The sequence below is a fragment of the Hylobates moloch genome, unplaced genomic scaffold, assembly GCF_009828535.3.
Source record: "Hylobates moloch isolate HMO894 unplaced genomic scaffold, HMol_V3 SCAFFOLD_3, whole genome shotgun sequence".
Taxonomy (NCBI): Eukaryota; Metazoa; Chordata; class Mammalia; order Primates; family Hylobatidae; genus Hylobates; species Hylobates moloch.
Window position 1 is genome coordinate 41,881,654 of NW_026652278.1, and position 17,617 is coordinate 41,899,270.

General features: G+C 42.1%; 1 protein-coding gene and 1 long non-coding RNA gene across 5 annotated transcripts in view; one reads left to right on the top strand and one right to left on the bottom strand.

Annotated features, from left to right (window-relative positions):
* The window catches only part of TNKS2 (tankyrase 2), a 65,786-nt gene extending 56,752 nt beyond the window's left edge, over nt 1-9,034 (bottom strand). For 3 of the 4 annotated variants that reach the window (XM_032136906.2, XM_032136898.2, XM_032136891.2), the window contains exon 1: nt 8,571-9,013. In XM_032136906.2, coding sequence (XP_031992797.1) covers nt 8,571-8,769 — 199 coding nt within the window. In that variant the 5' untranslated portion in view covers nt 8,770-9,013. Of the gene's footprint in view, nt 1-8,570 lie in introns of all 4 variants that reach the window. The other variant, XM_032136912.2, reaches the window with a different exon arrangement.
* A 604-nt stretch (nt 9,035-9,638) lies between these two features.
* LOC131383049 (uncharacterized) overlaps nt 9,639-17,617 on the top strand; it is a 17,759-nt gene continuing 9,780 nt past the window's right edge. The window contains exon 1 of the long non-coding RNA XR_009212760.1: nt 9,639-9,654. This is a non-coding gene — a long non-coding RNA (uncharacterized LOC131383049). The remainder of the gene's footprint in view (nt 9,655-17,617) is intronic.

The following is a 17,617-nucleotide window of genomic DNA, read 5'->3' on the forward strand; positions in this document are numbered from 1 at the left end:
AACTGAAATGGGGGCAAGGCTGCAGATGAAAATAGATTTGTGGCAGAAGATGAAGAGTCCAAGTTTTAGACATGTCATATCTCGCTGAGGGCTTATTGCTTCCTCTACCCAATTTCTAAATGCTGGGATTCCTCAAGACTCAGCTCTCTAACCTCTTTTTAGATAATCTTATCTGATCCCATAGCTTTAAATACCACCTAGATACACAACTCTCAGATTTAAATCTCCAGTCTAGACTTTTCGCCCAAATTCCAGAATGTTTACTTAATATATTTCCTTCTGGATATTTTAAAGGTATCTCAAACTCAACATGTTTCCAACTTCTATTTCCACTGACATTACCTTACTCCAACCACTATCACCTCCAGCATAGGCTCCTGCAATAGTCTCCCCTAAATAGGTCTCTCATTTCCACTTCTGTCTCTAGTGACCTTTTAAAAATAATAATATCACAGCCCTGTTTAAAATAATTCCTTGGCTTCCCACTGATGCTCTTAGAATAAAATTCAAACACTCTAATATGGCCTTAAAAGCTCCTTCATGAACTGGCCCTCACCTTCTTCTCTACTTTCATTTCACATGATTCTTCTCTTTCCCAACTATAATATACTTTCTTTCAGTTTGTCAAGTATGCCAGCGACTTGGTACATGCCACCCTTCTGCTTGGAATGCTCTTCCCTTGCACAAAGCATCCTCACTTCTACTCACTACCTGGTTTGTTTAAATGTCAACACCTTAAGAAGGCTATCCCTGACCATTGTATCTAAAATGGTCCCTTCTGCCCATCCACATTTTTTCCTATCTTCACACCATTTAGCTGGTCTATCTCCCACCTCCTTTACTAGAATGCAAGCTCCATACAACAGGGATTTTTGTCTTTGCTGTTCATAGCAGTATTTGTCACTTATTAAAATTTGTAATTGCTGCTTTACTTATTTTCTAGACTTTTTTTTTTTTTTTTTTGAGACAGAGTCTCGCTCTGTCCCCCAGGCTGGAGTGCAGTGGCCCGATCTCAGCTCACTGCAAGCTCCGCCTCCTGGGTTCAAGCCATTCTCCTGTTTCAGCCTCCGGAGTAGCTGGGGCTACAGGCGCCCGCCACCACACCTGGCTAGTTTTTTTGTATTTTTAGTACAGCGGGGGTTTCACCGTGTTAGCCAGGATGGTCTCGATCTCCTGACCTTATGATCCGCTCACCTCGGCCTCCCAAAGTGCTGGGATTACAGGCATGAGCCACCACGCCCGGCATTTTCTAGACTCTTAGTTCCATGAAGGACAAGAGCCCTGTGCATCGTAATTCATCACTACTTCCCCAGCATCCTTCAGAGTACATGGTATAGAGCAATTTGTTGATATTTGCTGAATTAAGGTATCACAATATATGAAAAGGAGTCTGAGAAATAAAACTAAGAAAGAATGGCATTGCAGAAGCCAAGTAGGAAAATGTCAAAGAGGGGAAGGTCAGCTCTTGCTGTCATCAGCCCTGACTTCAGTCTTCCTTCCTGATCACTTCCTGGGCACTGCTGATCACACTGTCCTCCCCAAGTAGGCTATCCACAGTTGCCCTAATGTATGGTTCTGCTATCCCAACCACTTAGCACCCACCTGCAGGAAATGCTTTTAGAAAAAGGCTTCTTAAATTGGAGAGTAAGAGAAAAAGAATCAAAATAAAGAAAAACCTGTAAAGCTAACTCTATAAAGTTATTTGATGTACTCAAGCATTTTAGAATAAGGATTACTATTCTTCAGCAGTAATAAGCATATCTGAAGTAATCAAAATGGTGACTCACAGGCTAACTCCCCCAGAAAGGAGAGTTAGGTGTGCACAGAAATAGCTGCAGTAAAATACCTGGCTGTTATGAGAGACAGTGTCAACTGGGAAGATATCTGTCCCAAAGGATTAGTGATCTAAAGGAAGGTCAAGTAGTGGCCTTCTGTCAAAATAAGGCTGGAAAGAGAAGAGGGTTGCATGAAATCAGAGTTAAAGAGAAAGACATTACTGAAACTGAAGTTTTAGCTGAGGCAATCGATATGGGTAGAATGGGTGAAGTGATTATATCCACATCGTTACCAACATTCCAAGACACAGATTACTTCTGTGTCAATGTCTGTATCAACATGATTCCCTAGTCATTAAGATGTCTGAAACCAGTCTGGTGACTGATAGTAGAGGCATGATTTTACAGTCACACTGTAAGGACTACAATATATGAGTGAATGTAATCTGCTATGCTGAGACAGTAGATGAATAGTCTCAGACTTTAATGTTTGAAGCCACATCTTGGGCACTTAAAGGAAATTACTTGGAGGCAGTCAATAGGTAGCTATGTTTAAAAAAAAAAAGCTGTTTGGAGTTTGGCAAAATCTTTAGATTGAAGATACTTCCTGGCTGAGTGCTGTGGCTCACACCTGTAATCCCAGCACTTTGGGAGGCAGAGGTGGGTGGATCACCTGAGGTCAGGAGTTCGAGACCACCATGGCCAACATGGTGAAACCCAGTTTCTACTAAAAATATAAAAATTAGCCAGGCGTCGTGGTACATACCTGTAATCCCAGCTACTCGGGAGGCTGAAGCAGGAGGCAGGAGAATTGCTTGAACCTGGGAGGTGGAGGTTGAAGTGAGCCAAGATTGCACCACTGCACTCCAGCCTGGGCGACAACAGTGAAACTCTGTGCCTCACCCCCCCAACCCCCAAAAAACCATACTTCCCAATCTGAGGAGTAATCCTTAATAAAATCCCTATTGTTATGGTCTCAAGAATAGTTCAAAGTACTTCTGTTAAGCACCAATTTCTGGAAGAAAAAATGCTTTGCAGGGTATATTCTGATCACGTTCTCACTGGCCAGGTAGAACATGAATAGGCACATCCTCAGAGTCAATGTCAATCTCCATATTCTAAGGATCTCTTTATGAGGAACCACAAGGCTAAATAAAGTTGGTAGTCGTGGCTGCTCAGGACACACTGTAGTTTATTTTGTAATTATGGAACAGCACTCAACTTCAAACACTGTTCTACTTGTGAAAATCCTGATGAAACCAAACACAGAGTATGAATCTACTACATAGTACTTACAGTGAAGCAAAGCAGGCCTATCTGTAAAGTATACTTGTTGACCACATTAACCATGTGTCAGTTAATGGCAGGTATTGTGTGCTGTTCATTTCAGTTTACTCAGGGACAAGGTCTGTGTCTGGCATATAGTAGGACTTCACAAACATTTGTTTAATGCATGTCTAATACTCTGCTGGAATAGGAAAGGATCCTCACAAAGAATATGGTGTTAATGATTTGTGAAAACAGAGAAAAGCAGCCTCTTGCCAAATTTATTACTTATCTAGATGCCATCAGTTTCAGCAGCTCCAGGTACTGCTTGCTAACTATGACTATTGTTAATAATATCACATTTTGCTGCTACACTGGAGACATGTTTTCATCTGAATGGTTTCCCAAAAGCTGTGAGGCAGTCAAGTCCCTACAGAGAAACCAACTTAGACTCTTAGGAAGTTTAACTAAATGCTATCCCCCTCCTGTCTTTTATAGTCCAAAGGTGGGATTAATCACTGATAATACAATTGGTCCCATACGAGATGGTGATGTCTTGCAATATCTAAAGGTAGGCTATCACACAGGGTTTTGTCCAAAGGCAAAGTTCTGGAGAAATGTCAACAGATGCCACAAAACAAAGCTCCTGTAGTCTAGGAGACTGGAAGGTATAATCAAATAGCCTTCAGCTTTCAAGCAACCTTTAGCCAGGACCCTCAGTGACAGATTTTTTTCTGAGGAATATCATTTTAAACTTCTCATTTACTATTTTGTGTTACAAGGTTTCCCTCTGTTGCCCAGCCTAGAGTGCAATGGTGCAATCTCGGCTCACTGCAGCCTTGGCTCAAGTAATCCTCCAACCTTAGCCTCCCAAGTAGCTAGGACTACAGGCCCGTGCCACCATACCTGGCTAATTTTTCTATTTTTTTGTAGAGATAGGGTTTCGCCATGTTGCCCAGGCTGCTCTTGAACTCTTAAGCTCAAGTGATACTCCTGTCTTTGCCTCCCAGAGTGTCAGGTCTGTGCCACCATGCCCGGCTCATTTTTCTATTTTTTTGTAGAGATGAGGTTTCACCATGTTGCCCAGGCTGGTCTTGAACTCTTGAGCTCAGGTGATACTCCTGCCTTTGCCTCCCAGAGTGATGAGATTATAGCCTGTGGCACCATGCCCGGGCCTCATTTACTACTAACTTTAGTTTGCTAAGATCCAGAAAATTATTTCCCACATATATTTCTTAAGAACGAAGAATACAAGGGAGAGGACTTTGCCCATTTCAACTTGGGATAGATATACTGTCTGGCCAGATTAGTAGAAACTTGGAAAAGAATGCCACGGTCTCTACGGTGATGAAATTTTGACCATCTGAATGGGGGTATACTGAAAGGAGTACTCCAAACTCTTGTTATTGAAGTCAACTGTCTAACTAAATCCAGCAAGGGCTGAGGGCAAAGGTATAGCTCAAAATCTTGATAATACATTGGGAGATTTGATAAGTCAAGAAAGATGATGAATTCCTAAATAGACTGATCTTTATTTGATACTAGGGTTTCCTGCTGATGTATGATTTATCTCCCATAGCAAAAACCAATCCTGAAAACAACAATCTATAATTGTAGTTCTAGGTGAAGAGTGTTGGAATAAATTTTGAGCATCTCTTATAACTATGATGTTGGCCTACAGCCAAAGAAGGAAATGTTACTGAGAGGTTATTGGAGGTCTCCAATAGTTATCATTTTGGGAAAAGATATGAATGGCAATCACAAAAGCTAGTATATCTTTGGTAGCTGAGCAGCTAAAGCCTTCAATTGGAGGAATCATCCCACTTTCTTGTACCAGTGAGATTGTAACTTGTTGGTCGAACGAGGCTGAAATCCTCTCTACAACATCTCTGAAAAATGCCAATTCAGCCACTGCTTGGATACTTCCAGCCAGTTCGATGGCTAAATATTGTTAAAGGTTGTCTGACCCCTGTAACCTTCCACCTGCTGGCCTTAGTTTTGACTCCCAAAGCCACACAAGTAATATCCACTCACTCTTTGTGATCCTTCCACATATGTGAAGACGGTAACATGGTATAGTCTTCTTTCATCTCTAGAATAAGCAGCACTAATTTTCCTATCTATGCTTGTGCAATAAATTCCGGATGCTCTGATTCCACTTTCCTCCTCTGAATAAAAAAAATCCCCTCTTATATTTGATTCACACAATTGAATATAATAATCCAAGGCCAGTCTAACTGGTCCTATGTATGTGGTTCAGTAGCATACTCATACTAACAGTAACATAACATACTATAAATATAAAATAAGTGTTACCTTGTTTAGCTAGGACTCTACAATGCAAGCTCCTATCCCCACTCCAAGAGTTCTAAGATTGTAAGGAATGCCACATATTTCTTTCATTTCTATGATGGGCATCAAGATGACTTTCTCCCCAAGTTTGTGTCACCTCTTCTTTACTTTTTAGAAATAAGTTCACAGAAGCAGAGTCTTCTTTACTGAAATTTGCTGTTTTCTAGGGCATTAACTGTCAAGAATTTCAGATACTTTTGCTTTTGGCAAAATTAGAGCAACAGCCATCCTACCACCAACTTGCCTCTACAAATTCTGTTATGTGTTGGAAAAAAATCATTCCTGGCCGGGTGCAGTGGCTCACGCCTGTAATCCCAACACTTTGGGAGGCCGAGGCAGGCGGATCATGAGGTCAGGAGTTTGAGACCAGCCTGACCAACATGCTGAAACCCTGTCTCTACTAAAAATACAAAAATTTGCAGGGCGTGGCAGTGCACACCTGTAATCCCAGCTACTCAGGAGGCTGAGACAGGAGAATCGGTTGAACCTGGAAGGTGAAGGTTGCAGTGAGCTGAGATCGTGCCACTGCACTCCAGCCTGGGAGACAGAACCAGACTCTGTCTCAAAAAAAAAAAAAAAAAAAAAATTCCTATCTTGTGTGTATCTGTGTATGGTCACGGGCAGTGGTAGGCGGACTGAAAAGGAAACAATTTTCAGAGTCATTTTTCTCCTAAGGAATTACTTCTTAAATAATATTTATCTAGAAGAAAAGTATGCAATCTAGTTCAATAATTAAAAAACACCTAGTGGAAGGAAAATTCCTGTTTATGCTGACTATCTTCTTCATTAACAGAATTTAACTGTCTTGGTGCTGGCAACTGATTATTCTTTTAATTGAACTAACTTTGGGGGATGAAATTAAAACAAATGTTTTCTAAACTGATTTTCATTTTCTGTGGTCTGCATGAATCTCTCAGTCCTAATACTACTTGGGAATCAAAACAAAAAGACAAAAACATGCCTCCCCTAATAAAATCTCCAAACTTTAATCAGCTAAAAAAATTTTAAAATAATGATGTCCTCCATCACCTCTAATAGCTCACTCTATGACTGATGTACAAACACAAGAAACTGCTTGGTCAGGCAGTTACATAATACCACCACCTGTGTTGAACTTCCAACAGTATGCTTGCAGGCACATTAACATGACTGATAACTCACTACCTACAACAGATTATAAAGTGTATTCTCCACATATTAAGTGAAAAGGTACCTGGATGCACTTAAAAAGCTTCTCTCTGATGAACCTAAAATTCAGATTAAATTTACAAACCCAATTTTTAAAAAAGTTTCTTATATGATCGAAGTGCAGGATTTCAAAAGCTCTGGTTCAATGAAGAACCCTCACTTCATAATTTTTATTACTCCCTTTTTATACCTTTAACTCTTAATCTGATAACCTATACCTGATAATTTGGGTAAGTTGTGAGGGGTGGGTTGGTTTCCAAAATATTAAGTCTTCTAAACTTGAACAAACAAAATGAAACCTATGTAAAAAATATGCTTTGAAACGTTGGGACAAAACTGAAGGTGGGAAGGCAGAGAAGGAACAAGGTCACTGAGGATCTAATACCATAACCTTACACCTCTAAATATTACTATTTTCAGATATGAACTCACTAATACACCAAAGTCTTGAAAGGTAGCAACTAAGATCTTTCTTGGTTATTTTTATCCCACAGATCAAGTGAACAGAGTCTAAGTAACCCTACCCTTTGGCTTACGTATCAGTTGATCGTGACAGTTTGCCAAATGAGTTGTTTAAATGTTGACTACATGGTCAAACAGGACAATCTAAATTAGCTGAAGAACGGCAGCACTTACCACCAAAATTTCGGGCAAAAAGGCTAACTAGGGTGATCTGACTGAAGTATTCTTCCTTCTCTTTCCATTGCCCACAAACTGTTTCTAGTTCTCCCACCTAGGTTCCCCAAACTTCCTTCTTTTTAAAAGACTCCCCAATGGAAATCCAACAAAGGTGCAATTGATCAAAAAAGCATACCTCCTGGTAGTATTTACATTCAAAATCCGGAACAGGTTAAAGCGAACAAATCTCCATTTGGTAGGAAGTGTTAAAGTAGTATCTGTGAAAGAGGAAATCTTTCTCACTGCTCCTTTTCTCTTCATCAGTCTAGCCCCAAAAGAACAGGAGTACTTTAAAAGGTATTCCCTGATTTTTCAAAAAATTGTTTTAAACAATCATGAAATACACAAAACAAAAAACCAGGATTGTCAGAGGTAAGAGGAGGTACTCCTATTTTCAATCACGCATGACTCACCTGAAGTTAGAAACAGTCATAATCTTTCCTACAAGTGAAAAGCCTGCATGCTTTATGGGAATAAGCTGAATATCCCATCTATGGCTCTTTTAAATTTTTCGACTAAATTTAATATGCTTATATCATAAAGTGAACCTAATAAATATTAAAATAATGTAATTCAAACGATCTAAATTTCAGAATGAAGCAAGGTTGGTCCCAACTTAAATTATAGATTCAAGCTAAAGTACTTGCACTATATTTTCTCTTATACTACCACTTTCCACACCAACTTGTGTGTGTGTGTGTCTAAGGCTTCCCGCACCCAGCCTAAGTCAGGTTTCAGTTCTCCCAAACTTGCCTATTTCCCGTTCTAGTCACTCCAGAAACTTGGTAATGATTGGTTATTCTGATAAACCAATTAACGCTAATGTGTCAACGTCCTATTAAGCTACTACTCCTAATTTACACCCTTGTATTTTACAAAGTCCTTCAAGACCCTAACCCAAATGGAACTTGCAAGTACGAAAAATTTTGGAGGTAACTGACCTTTTAAATCATAAGGTCTATCAAATACGTCCCCTACTCTTTCTGGTGTGTAGAGGCCTTCCAGGGTAACAAGACCGGAAGTTGGTACAGGTATTGTTGATACTGTAAAACAAAACAAAGCCAAAACCCCAAACCACCCCCAACACCTGGCAAAAGAAACCAAACCAAGACAAAACCAAAAACTTCCAGTGAGTGTGGCACGCACACCCCACCCCTAATCTCCTTAGTCCCCACTGGAAGAGAGCGAGATCACCAGGACCAGAGTCCTGGAGAAAGGTCGGGGGGCGGAGGAGCACTGGTTTCAGGCCTGTGGGCCCCGGCTGCGCAGGTGGGGTCTGGAGCGAGGCGAGGGGACGCTGGCCCCGGTTACCTGCGGCGAAGTGCAGCGGGGTGGATTTCCTGCCCGCCGTGTCGCGGCTGTTCACCTTCTCAGGCGTCACCAGCCTCTTGACTCGTTCCACGTCTCCGTTGCGGCACGCCTCGAACAGCTCTCGGGCGGCCGGCTCCATGGCCTCGGCCGCCGCGCTCGCGCAGGCCGCTCCCCCGCCGGCACAGCGGCGACCCGACATGATCCTGGCCGCCGCCACAGCCAGCAGCAGCGCCAGCAACGGCAGCAGGAGCACCGGCCCCGCGAGCAGGAGGGCGAGGCCCCCCGGAGAAGACGCGCTCAGGGCCCGGACCGCTCGGCTCCCTGCTGTCACCGGATCCGGCGCAGTCCCATGGCCGCGCCCACGCGCGACCCTCGCTCGGCTCCCTGCCCCCCGGCTGCCCCGCGGCGGCGGAGGCAGCACGAACCCGCCGTGCGAGTCCCGAAACGACGCAGCGGCGGAAGCTGGCAAGGCCCCTCCTGCCAGCTCCGCCGAGCCCTGGGAGCGCACGTGACGTCGTCCGGCGCGTGCGCAGTGGCCGGGCACCGGCCGGGCAGGTTTCGGCTAGCGGGGCGGCGCGAAGGGTTTGTGGGAAATGTGAGGCGAGAGGCTTCGGCGGCGGCGGGAGAAGGGGCTTCGTCCCACCGCCATCTTTGCGGTGGGTTCTGCTGAAGCCGAACGATCCTGCATATTGTCTTTTTTGTTGTTGTTGTTTTAAGCCCTGGGCTTTCGAAGCTGAACTTTCTCACTACCATTACACTGAAAAAGAGCCCTTGAAAGTTTTGCTCCGGTCTTGCACATTCTTTTGGAAGTCTTACTGTGGAAATTGTCCGTATTTTCAGCTTCCACATCCCTTTCTCCTGGGAGATTTCTTTTCTGTTTTTTTTTTTTTTACTGTGTCTCTTTTCTTTCCTCCGCAACTGCTTTGTTGTTGTTGTTGTTTCTTGTAAACCACTTCTCAAAAGTGAACTAGTTGCCGTTTAATTAGAAGTTTGGATGACCTGCCCCCAAAATAAAGGAAATCAGAACAGTCATGAAAGTTGACTCCAATTGGAGGGATGGCGCTGATCAATTACTCTTTCCACAGTAAGTTATTAGCTCAGGATTGATTAGAGGAACTTTTTGTAAATCAGTATTGTACCCGACATGCCTATAGTTTGGATGCACTGAGCATACGCATCTCCAAGAAAGTTTTCTGAGTTGTAATTTTTTTCTTTGACCGACGAACCAAAGAAAAGCATATAATTGATTTTCATGCTTAAGGTAGTGGTGTAGTTTTACACGGTAATTCCCCACTACAGCCGCTTGTCTTAAACTGAAAGAAAAGTATGCATATACATACATTTTACTTACAGAAGATGATACATGTTGACCTTTGGCATTCTGAAAAGCATCACCCCCCACCTCCTACCTTAACCTGTTTTTCAGGAAATCCAGTTTTTGTTGGGGAGTGTTGACTCACTACAGTGCTAAAAGAGGATGTACACTTTTTTGAGCATTTTTATACATATGAAATTGAAGTTATGGTGCTTATCAATAACATGAACATGCATGAACGTACCTAGGACTAGAACACTACCAATATGATGGCGTTTATCGTTTTTCTTCCATAAATCTGCTATGATGATCTATGATCAGTGATAAGTTGAAATTGTTTTGAGGCACCACAAACCACACCCATAGAAGACAGCAATCAATCAATAAATGTGTGTGTTCTGACTGCCCCACTGACAGGCTACTCTGCCATCTCCCTCTCCTGGGGCCTATCTGTTCCCTTAAACACAATAATATTGAAATTAGGCCAATTAAGAACGCTACAATGGTTTCTAGGTGTTCAAGTGAAAGGAGAAGTTGCATATCTCTCACTTCACTTTAAATCAAAAGCTAGAAATGATTCAGCTTAGTGCAGAAGGCATGTTGAAAGCTGAGATAGGCCCCCTTGCACCAAACAGCCAAGTTGTGAATGCAAATGAGAAGTTTTTGAAGGAAATTAAAAGTGCTACTCCAGTGAACACGTGAATGATAAGAAAGTGAAACAGACTTACTGCTGATAGGAAGAACGTCTGAGTGGTCTGGATAGAAGATCAAACCAGCCACAACATTCCCTTAAGCCAAAGCTGAATCCAGCGCAAAGTCCTAACTCTTCAATTTTGTGAAGGCTGAGAGACGTGAGGAAGTTGTAGAAGACAAGTTAAAAGCTAGCAGAGGTTGGTTCATGAAGTTTAAGAAAAGAAGCTGTCTTCATAATATAGAAGTGTAAAGTGAAGCAGCAAATGCTGATGTAGGAGCTGCAGCAAGTTATCTAGAACAGGGGTCCCCAATCCCCGGCCCTTGGACCGGTACTGGTCCCTAGCCTATAAGGAACAAGGACGCACAGCGTGAGGTGAGCAGAGAAGGTGGGGGGCCGGGGGGTGGCGGCACGGTGGGGATGGGCGGGGAGTGAGCATTACCGCCTGAGCTCCACCTCCTGTCAGATCGGCAGCAGCATTAGATTTTCACAGGAGCGCAAACCCTGTTGTGAACTGCACATGTGAGGGATCTAGGATGAGACTCTAATGCCCTAATGCCTGATGATCTGAAGTGGAACAGTTTCATCCCCAAATCATTTCCCACCCCCACCATGCCCCTCCACCCCCACCCCTCAGTCTGTGGAAAAATTGCCCTCCGTGAAATCAGTCCCTGGTGTCAAAAAGGTTGGGGACTACTGATCTAGAAGATATAGCTGAGATAATTGATCAAGGTGGCTACACTAAACAATACATTATCGTTGTAGATGAAACAGCCTTCTATTGGAAGAAGATGCTGCCATCTAGAACTTTCATACCTAGAGAGGAGAAGTCAATGTCTGGCTTCAAAGGATAGCTTGACTTTCTTGTTAGGGGCTAATGCAGCTGGTGACTTTAAGTTGAAGCTAATGCTTATTTACCATTCTGAAAATCCTAGGGCCCTTGAGAATTATGGTAAGTCTATTCTGTCTCTGTTCTGTAAATGGAATAACAAAGCTTGGATTATGGCACATCTGTTTATAGCATGACTTACTGAGTATTTTAAGCCTACTGTTGAGACCCATTTATTAGCAAAAAAAGATGCCTTTCAAAATATTACTGCTCGTTGATATTGTACGGGGTTACTCGAGAGCTGTGGTGGAGATGTACAAAGAAATTAATGTTGTTTTCATGCCTATGAACACAACATCCATTCTGTAGATGGATCGAGGAGTACTTTCAACTTTCAAGTCTTATTATTTAAGAAATACATTACATAAGGCTACGGCTGCCATAGATAGTGATTCTTTTGATGGACTTGGGCGAAGTAAATTGACAACCTTCTGGAAGAATTCACCATTCTAGATGCCATTAAGATTCATGGGAGGAGGTCAAAATATCAACATTAATAGGAATTTAGAAGTAGCTGATTCCATCCCTCATGGATGACTTTGAGAGATTCAGGACTTCACTGGAAGAAGTAACTGCATACATGGTGGAAATAGCAAGAGAACTAGAGTGGAGACTGAAAATGTGACTGAATTGCTGCAATCTCATGATACAACTTGAACGGAGGCTGGGTGTGGTGGCTCCCCAGCACTTGGGGAGGCTGAGTCGGCAGGATTGCTTGAGGCCAGGAGTTTGAGACCAGCCTGGGCAACATAGAATCCATCTGTACAAAAGATACAATTTTTTTTTTTTTTTTTTGAGACAGAGTCTTGCTCTCTCCTGCAGGCTGGAGTGCAGTGGCCCGATCTCAGCTCATTGCAACCTCCAGCTTTTGGGTTCACGCCATTCTCCTGCCTCAGCCTCCCGAGTAGCTGGGACTACAGGTGCCCGCCACCACGCCCAGCTAATTTTTTGTATTTTTAGTAGAGACGGGGTTTCACTGTGTTAGCCAGGATGGTCTCGATCTCCTGACCTCGTGATCCACCCGCCTCGGCCTCCCAAAGTGCTGGGAGTACAGGCATGAGCCACCGTGCCCGGCCAAAGATACAATTTTTAAAATTAGCTGGATGTGGTGGGTTGCACCTGTAGTCCTAGCTACTTGGGAGGCTGAGATGAGAGGATTACTTAAGCCTAGGAATTTGAGGCTGTGGTGAGCTGTGATCATGTCACTGCACTCCTCTACAGCTTGGGTGACAGCGACCCTGTCTCTGAAAACAAACAGAAAAACCAACTTGAATGGATGAGGAGTTACTTCTTATGGAGCAAAAAAAAAAAAAAAATTTTTTTTTCAGATGGAAACTACTCCTGGTGAAGATGCTGTAAAAATTGTTGAAATGACAACAAAGAATTTAGAATGTTACATAAACATAGGTGATAAAGCAGTAGCAGAGTTTGAGAGCATAGGCTCTATTTTTTTGTTTGTTTTGCCATTAAGTTTCAACACCCAAATAAACTCAATTTTGAAAGTTCTGCGGGTAAAATGCTATCAAACAGCATTGCATGCTACAGAGAAATCTTTTGTGAAAGGAACAGTCAATTGATGTGGCAAACTTCATTTTAGCTTCTCTTAAGAAATTGCTACAGCCACCCCAACCTTCAGCAACCATTATCAGTTAGCAGCCCTCAATATCATTGCGGCAAGACCCTCCACCTGCAAAAAGATGACAAGTTGCTGAAGGTTCAGATGACTGTTAGCATTTTTTAGCAACAAAATATATATTTTTAATTTTAAAAATTGAATTTTTAATTTTTTGGGTACATCACAGGTGTATATATTTATTGGGTATATGAGATATTTTGATACTATCACTCAATGCCTAATAATCATATCAGGGTAAACGGGGTATCAGTCACTTCAAACATTTATCTTTTGCGTTACAAACAATCCAATTATACTATTTTAGTTATTTTTAAATGTACAATTAGATTATTATTGACTATAGTCACTCTGTTGTGTTGTCAAATAATAGGTTTTATTCATTCTTTCTAATTATTTTTTGTACCCATTAAACGTCCCCCACCCACTTTGCTTCTCAGCCTCTGGTAAGCATCATTCTGCTATCTCCATGTGTTCAATTGTTTTAATTTTTAGCTCCCACATAAGTGAGAATATGAAAAGTTTGTCTTTTTCTGCCTGGTTTATTTCAGTTGACATAATGATCTCCATTTCCATCTATGTTATTGCAAATGATAAGCTCTCATACATTTTTTATGGCTGAATAGTACTTCATTGTGTATATGCACCATGTTTTCTTTATCCATTCATCTGCTGATGTACTCTTAGGTTGTTTCCAAATTTTGGCTATTGTGGACAGTGCTGCAATAAGCATGGGAGTGCAGATATCTCCTCAATATACTGATTTGCTTTCATTAGGGTATATACCTAGCAGTGGGATTGCTGGATCATATGACAACTCTATTTTTAGTTCTTTGAGGAAACTTCAAACTGTTCTTCCTAGTGGTTTTACTAATTTACATTCCTACTAAAAGTGTACGAGGGTTCCCTTTTCTCCATATCCTTGTTGGCATTTGTTATTGCCTGTCTTTTGGATAAAAGCCAGTTTATGTGAGATGAGATGTTATTTCACTGTAGTTTTGGATGAGCAAAGAAGATGTTTTTTACATTGATGATCAATGATGTCAAGAACTTTTTCACATGTCTGTTTGCCATTTGGTTTTTTGTTGTTGTTGTTTTTTGTTTTTTTGAGACAGAGTCTCACTCTGTCGCCCAGGATGGAGTGCAATGGCACAATCCCGGCTCCCTGCAACCTCTGCCTCCCAGGTTCAAGTGATTCTTGTGTCTCAGCCTCCTGAGAAGCTGGGATTACAGGCGCCTGCCACCATGACTGGCTAATTTTTGTATTTTTAGTAGAGATGGGGTTTCACCATGTTGGCCAGTCTGGTCTTGAACTCCTGACCTCAAGTGTTCTGCCCGCCTCAGCCTCCCAAAGTGCTGGGATTACAGGCGTGACCCACCGTGCCCTCTTCTATTTGCCATTTGTATGTCTTCTTTTGAGAAATGTCCATTCGGGTCTTTTGCCCATTTTTAAATCAGATTATTAGATTTTTTTTTTCCTTTTGAGTTGTTTGAGCTCTTTATATATTCTGGTTATTAATCTTTTGTCAGATCAATAGTTTGTAAATATTCTCTCCCATTCTGTGGATTGTCTTTACACATTGTTGATTGTTTCCTTTGTTGTGCAGAAGCTTTTTAACTTGATGTGATCCCATTTGTCCATTTTTTGCTTGGGCTGTTTGTGCTTCTGGGGTATTACTCAAGAAATCTTTGCCCAGTCCAATGACCTGGAGAGTTTCTCCAGTGTTTTCTTTCAGTAGTTTCATAGTTTGAAGTGTTAGATTTAAATCTTTAATCCATTTTGACTTGACTTTTGTATGTGGTGAGAGATAGGGGTCTAGTTTCACTCTTCTGCATATGGATATTCAGTTTTCCCAGCACATTTATTGAAGACGGTGTCCTTTCCCCAATATGTGTTCTTGGCACCTCAGTCAAAAATGAGTTCACTATAGATGTATGGATTTATTTCTGGGTTCTTTATTCTGTCCCATTGGTCTATGTGTCTGTTTTTATACCACTACCATGCTGTTTTGATAAGTCAGGTAATGTGATTTCTCCAGTCTTACTCTTTTGCTCAGGATAACTTTGGCTATTATGGGTATTTTGTGGATCTGTATAAATTTGAAAATTGTTTTTTTATCAATGTTTTTTAGTTTTCATTGTAGAGATCTTTCACTTCTTTGGTTAATTCCTAGGTATTTAATTTTATTTGTAGCTATTATAAGTGGGTTAATGGGATTACTTTCTTGAATTCTTTTTCAGATTGTTCACTGCTGGCATATATAAATGCTTCTGATTTTTGTATGTTGATTTTGTATCCTGTAACTTTACTGAGTTTTGTTTTGTTTTTTTGAAACAGGGTCTCACTGTGTCATCCAGGCAGTAGCGCAGTGGTGTGATCAAGGCTCACTGCAGCCTCAATCTCCTGGGCCCAAGCAATCCTTCCACCTCAGCCTCCTGAGTAGCTGGGACCACAGGCATGCACCATCATGCCCAGCTAATTTTTTTTTTTTTGAGATGGAGTTTCCCTATGCTGATCCTGAACTCCTGGGCTCAAGCAATCCTTCTGTTTTGGCCTCTAAAATGTTCAGATTATAGACATGAGCAACTGCAGCCAGCCAACATTACTGAATTTGTTTTTATGTTCTAAAAGGTTTTTGGTAGTCTTTAGAGTTTTCAAAATATAAGATCATATAATCTGCAAACAAGGATTATTTGACTTCTTCTATTCCAGTTTGGATACTCTTTATTTCTTTCTCTTGTCTTATTGTTCTACCTAGGACTTCCAGTCCTATGTTGAATTACAGTGGTGAAAGTGGACATCTTTGCAGTGTTCCAAATCTTAGAGGAAAGTCTCTCAGTTTTTCCCTATTCACTATGATGTCAGCTGTGGGTCTGTTGTATATGGCTTTTATTATGTTGAGGTATGTCACTTCTATATCCAGTTTTTTGACGGTTTTTATCATGAAAGGATGCTGAATGTTACCAAATGCTTTTTCAGCATCAGTTGAAATGATCATATGCTTTTTGTCCTTCATTCTGTTGATACGATATATCACATTGATTTGTGTATGTTGAACCATTCTTTCATCGCTGGGATAAATCCCACTTGGTGATGATGAATGATCTTTTAATGTCTTGTTGAATTCGATTTACTAGTAATTTTGTTGAGGATTTTTGCATCAATGTTCATCAGGGATATTGGTCTGTAGTTTTCTTTTTTTGATGTGTTTTTTTTTTTGGTATCAGGATAATACTGGCCTTGTAGAATGAGTTCGAAAGTATTCCCTTCTCTGTTTTTTGGAATAGTTTGAGTAGGACTGGTATCAGTTCTTCTTTAAATGTTTGGTAAAATTTAGCAGTGAAGCCATTAGATCCCAGGCTTTTCTTTGCTGGAGGATTTTTTTTTTTTTAAATTTTTTTTGCACACAAAAACAATAAACATTTTCTAAAAATACATACAAACAAAAAGATGCATATCAGACATATTAGGAAGGTTGCACATGGGAAGTCGGGGAATAGAAATGGGGGGTGGGAGTTAAAATAAATGTGAGAGGGACTTTATATGGATCAGTGATAATAACTCAATCCTCAATTTGACAAAGAAGAGGGAGAAGGAAGAGGAAGAAAAAGAAAGTGGGATAAAGGATCAGAAAGGGAGGAAAATAGAAAAAATTAGAGTATGACTCCAGGGTAGACCTGTTTTGTCGTCACTGAGTTGGTTGGTTGGTTTGTCTGTTGTATTTTTCATGTTTCGCCATGTTGGCCAGACTGGTCTCGAACTCCTAGCCCGAAGTGATCAACCCGCCTCGCCCCCCAGAGTGCCGGGACCACAGGCGTGAGCCACCACGTCCAGCCCCCACATTGCTTCTGGCCTCCGTGGTAGACCTCCGAGACGGAGCGGCCGGGCAGAGGCGCTCCTCACTTCTTCCCAGACACGGGGCGGCCGGGCAGAGGCGCTCCTCACTTCCCAGATGGGGCGGCCAGGCAGAGACGCTCCTCACTTCTTCCCAGACGATAGGTGGCTGGGCAGAGGCGCTCCTCACTTCCCAGACGATGGGCAGCCGGGCAGAGGGGCTCCTCACTTCCCAGACGATGGGCAGCCGGGCAGAGGGGCTCCTCACTTCCCAGACGATGGGTGGCCGGGCAGAGGCGCTCCTCACTTCCCAGACGGGCGGTCGGGCAGAGGCGCTCCTCACTTCCCAGACGATGGGTGGCCGGGCAGAGGCGCTCCTCACTTCCCAGACGGGGCGGCCGGGCAGAGGCGCTCCTCACTTCTTCCCGGACGGGGCGGCCGGGCAGAGGTGTTCCTCACTTCCCAGACGGGGCGGCCGGGCAGAGGCGCTCCTCACTTCGCTGGAGGATTTTTTATTATGGCTTTGATTTCATTACTTGTTATTGTTCTGTTCAGGTTTTGGATTTATGATTCAATATTGATAGGTTTTATGTGTTTAGAAATTTATCCATTTCTTCTAGGTTTTCCAATTTATTGGCATATAGTTGCTCATAGTAGCCTTTTTTTTTTTTTTTTTTTTTTTTT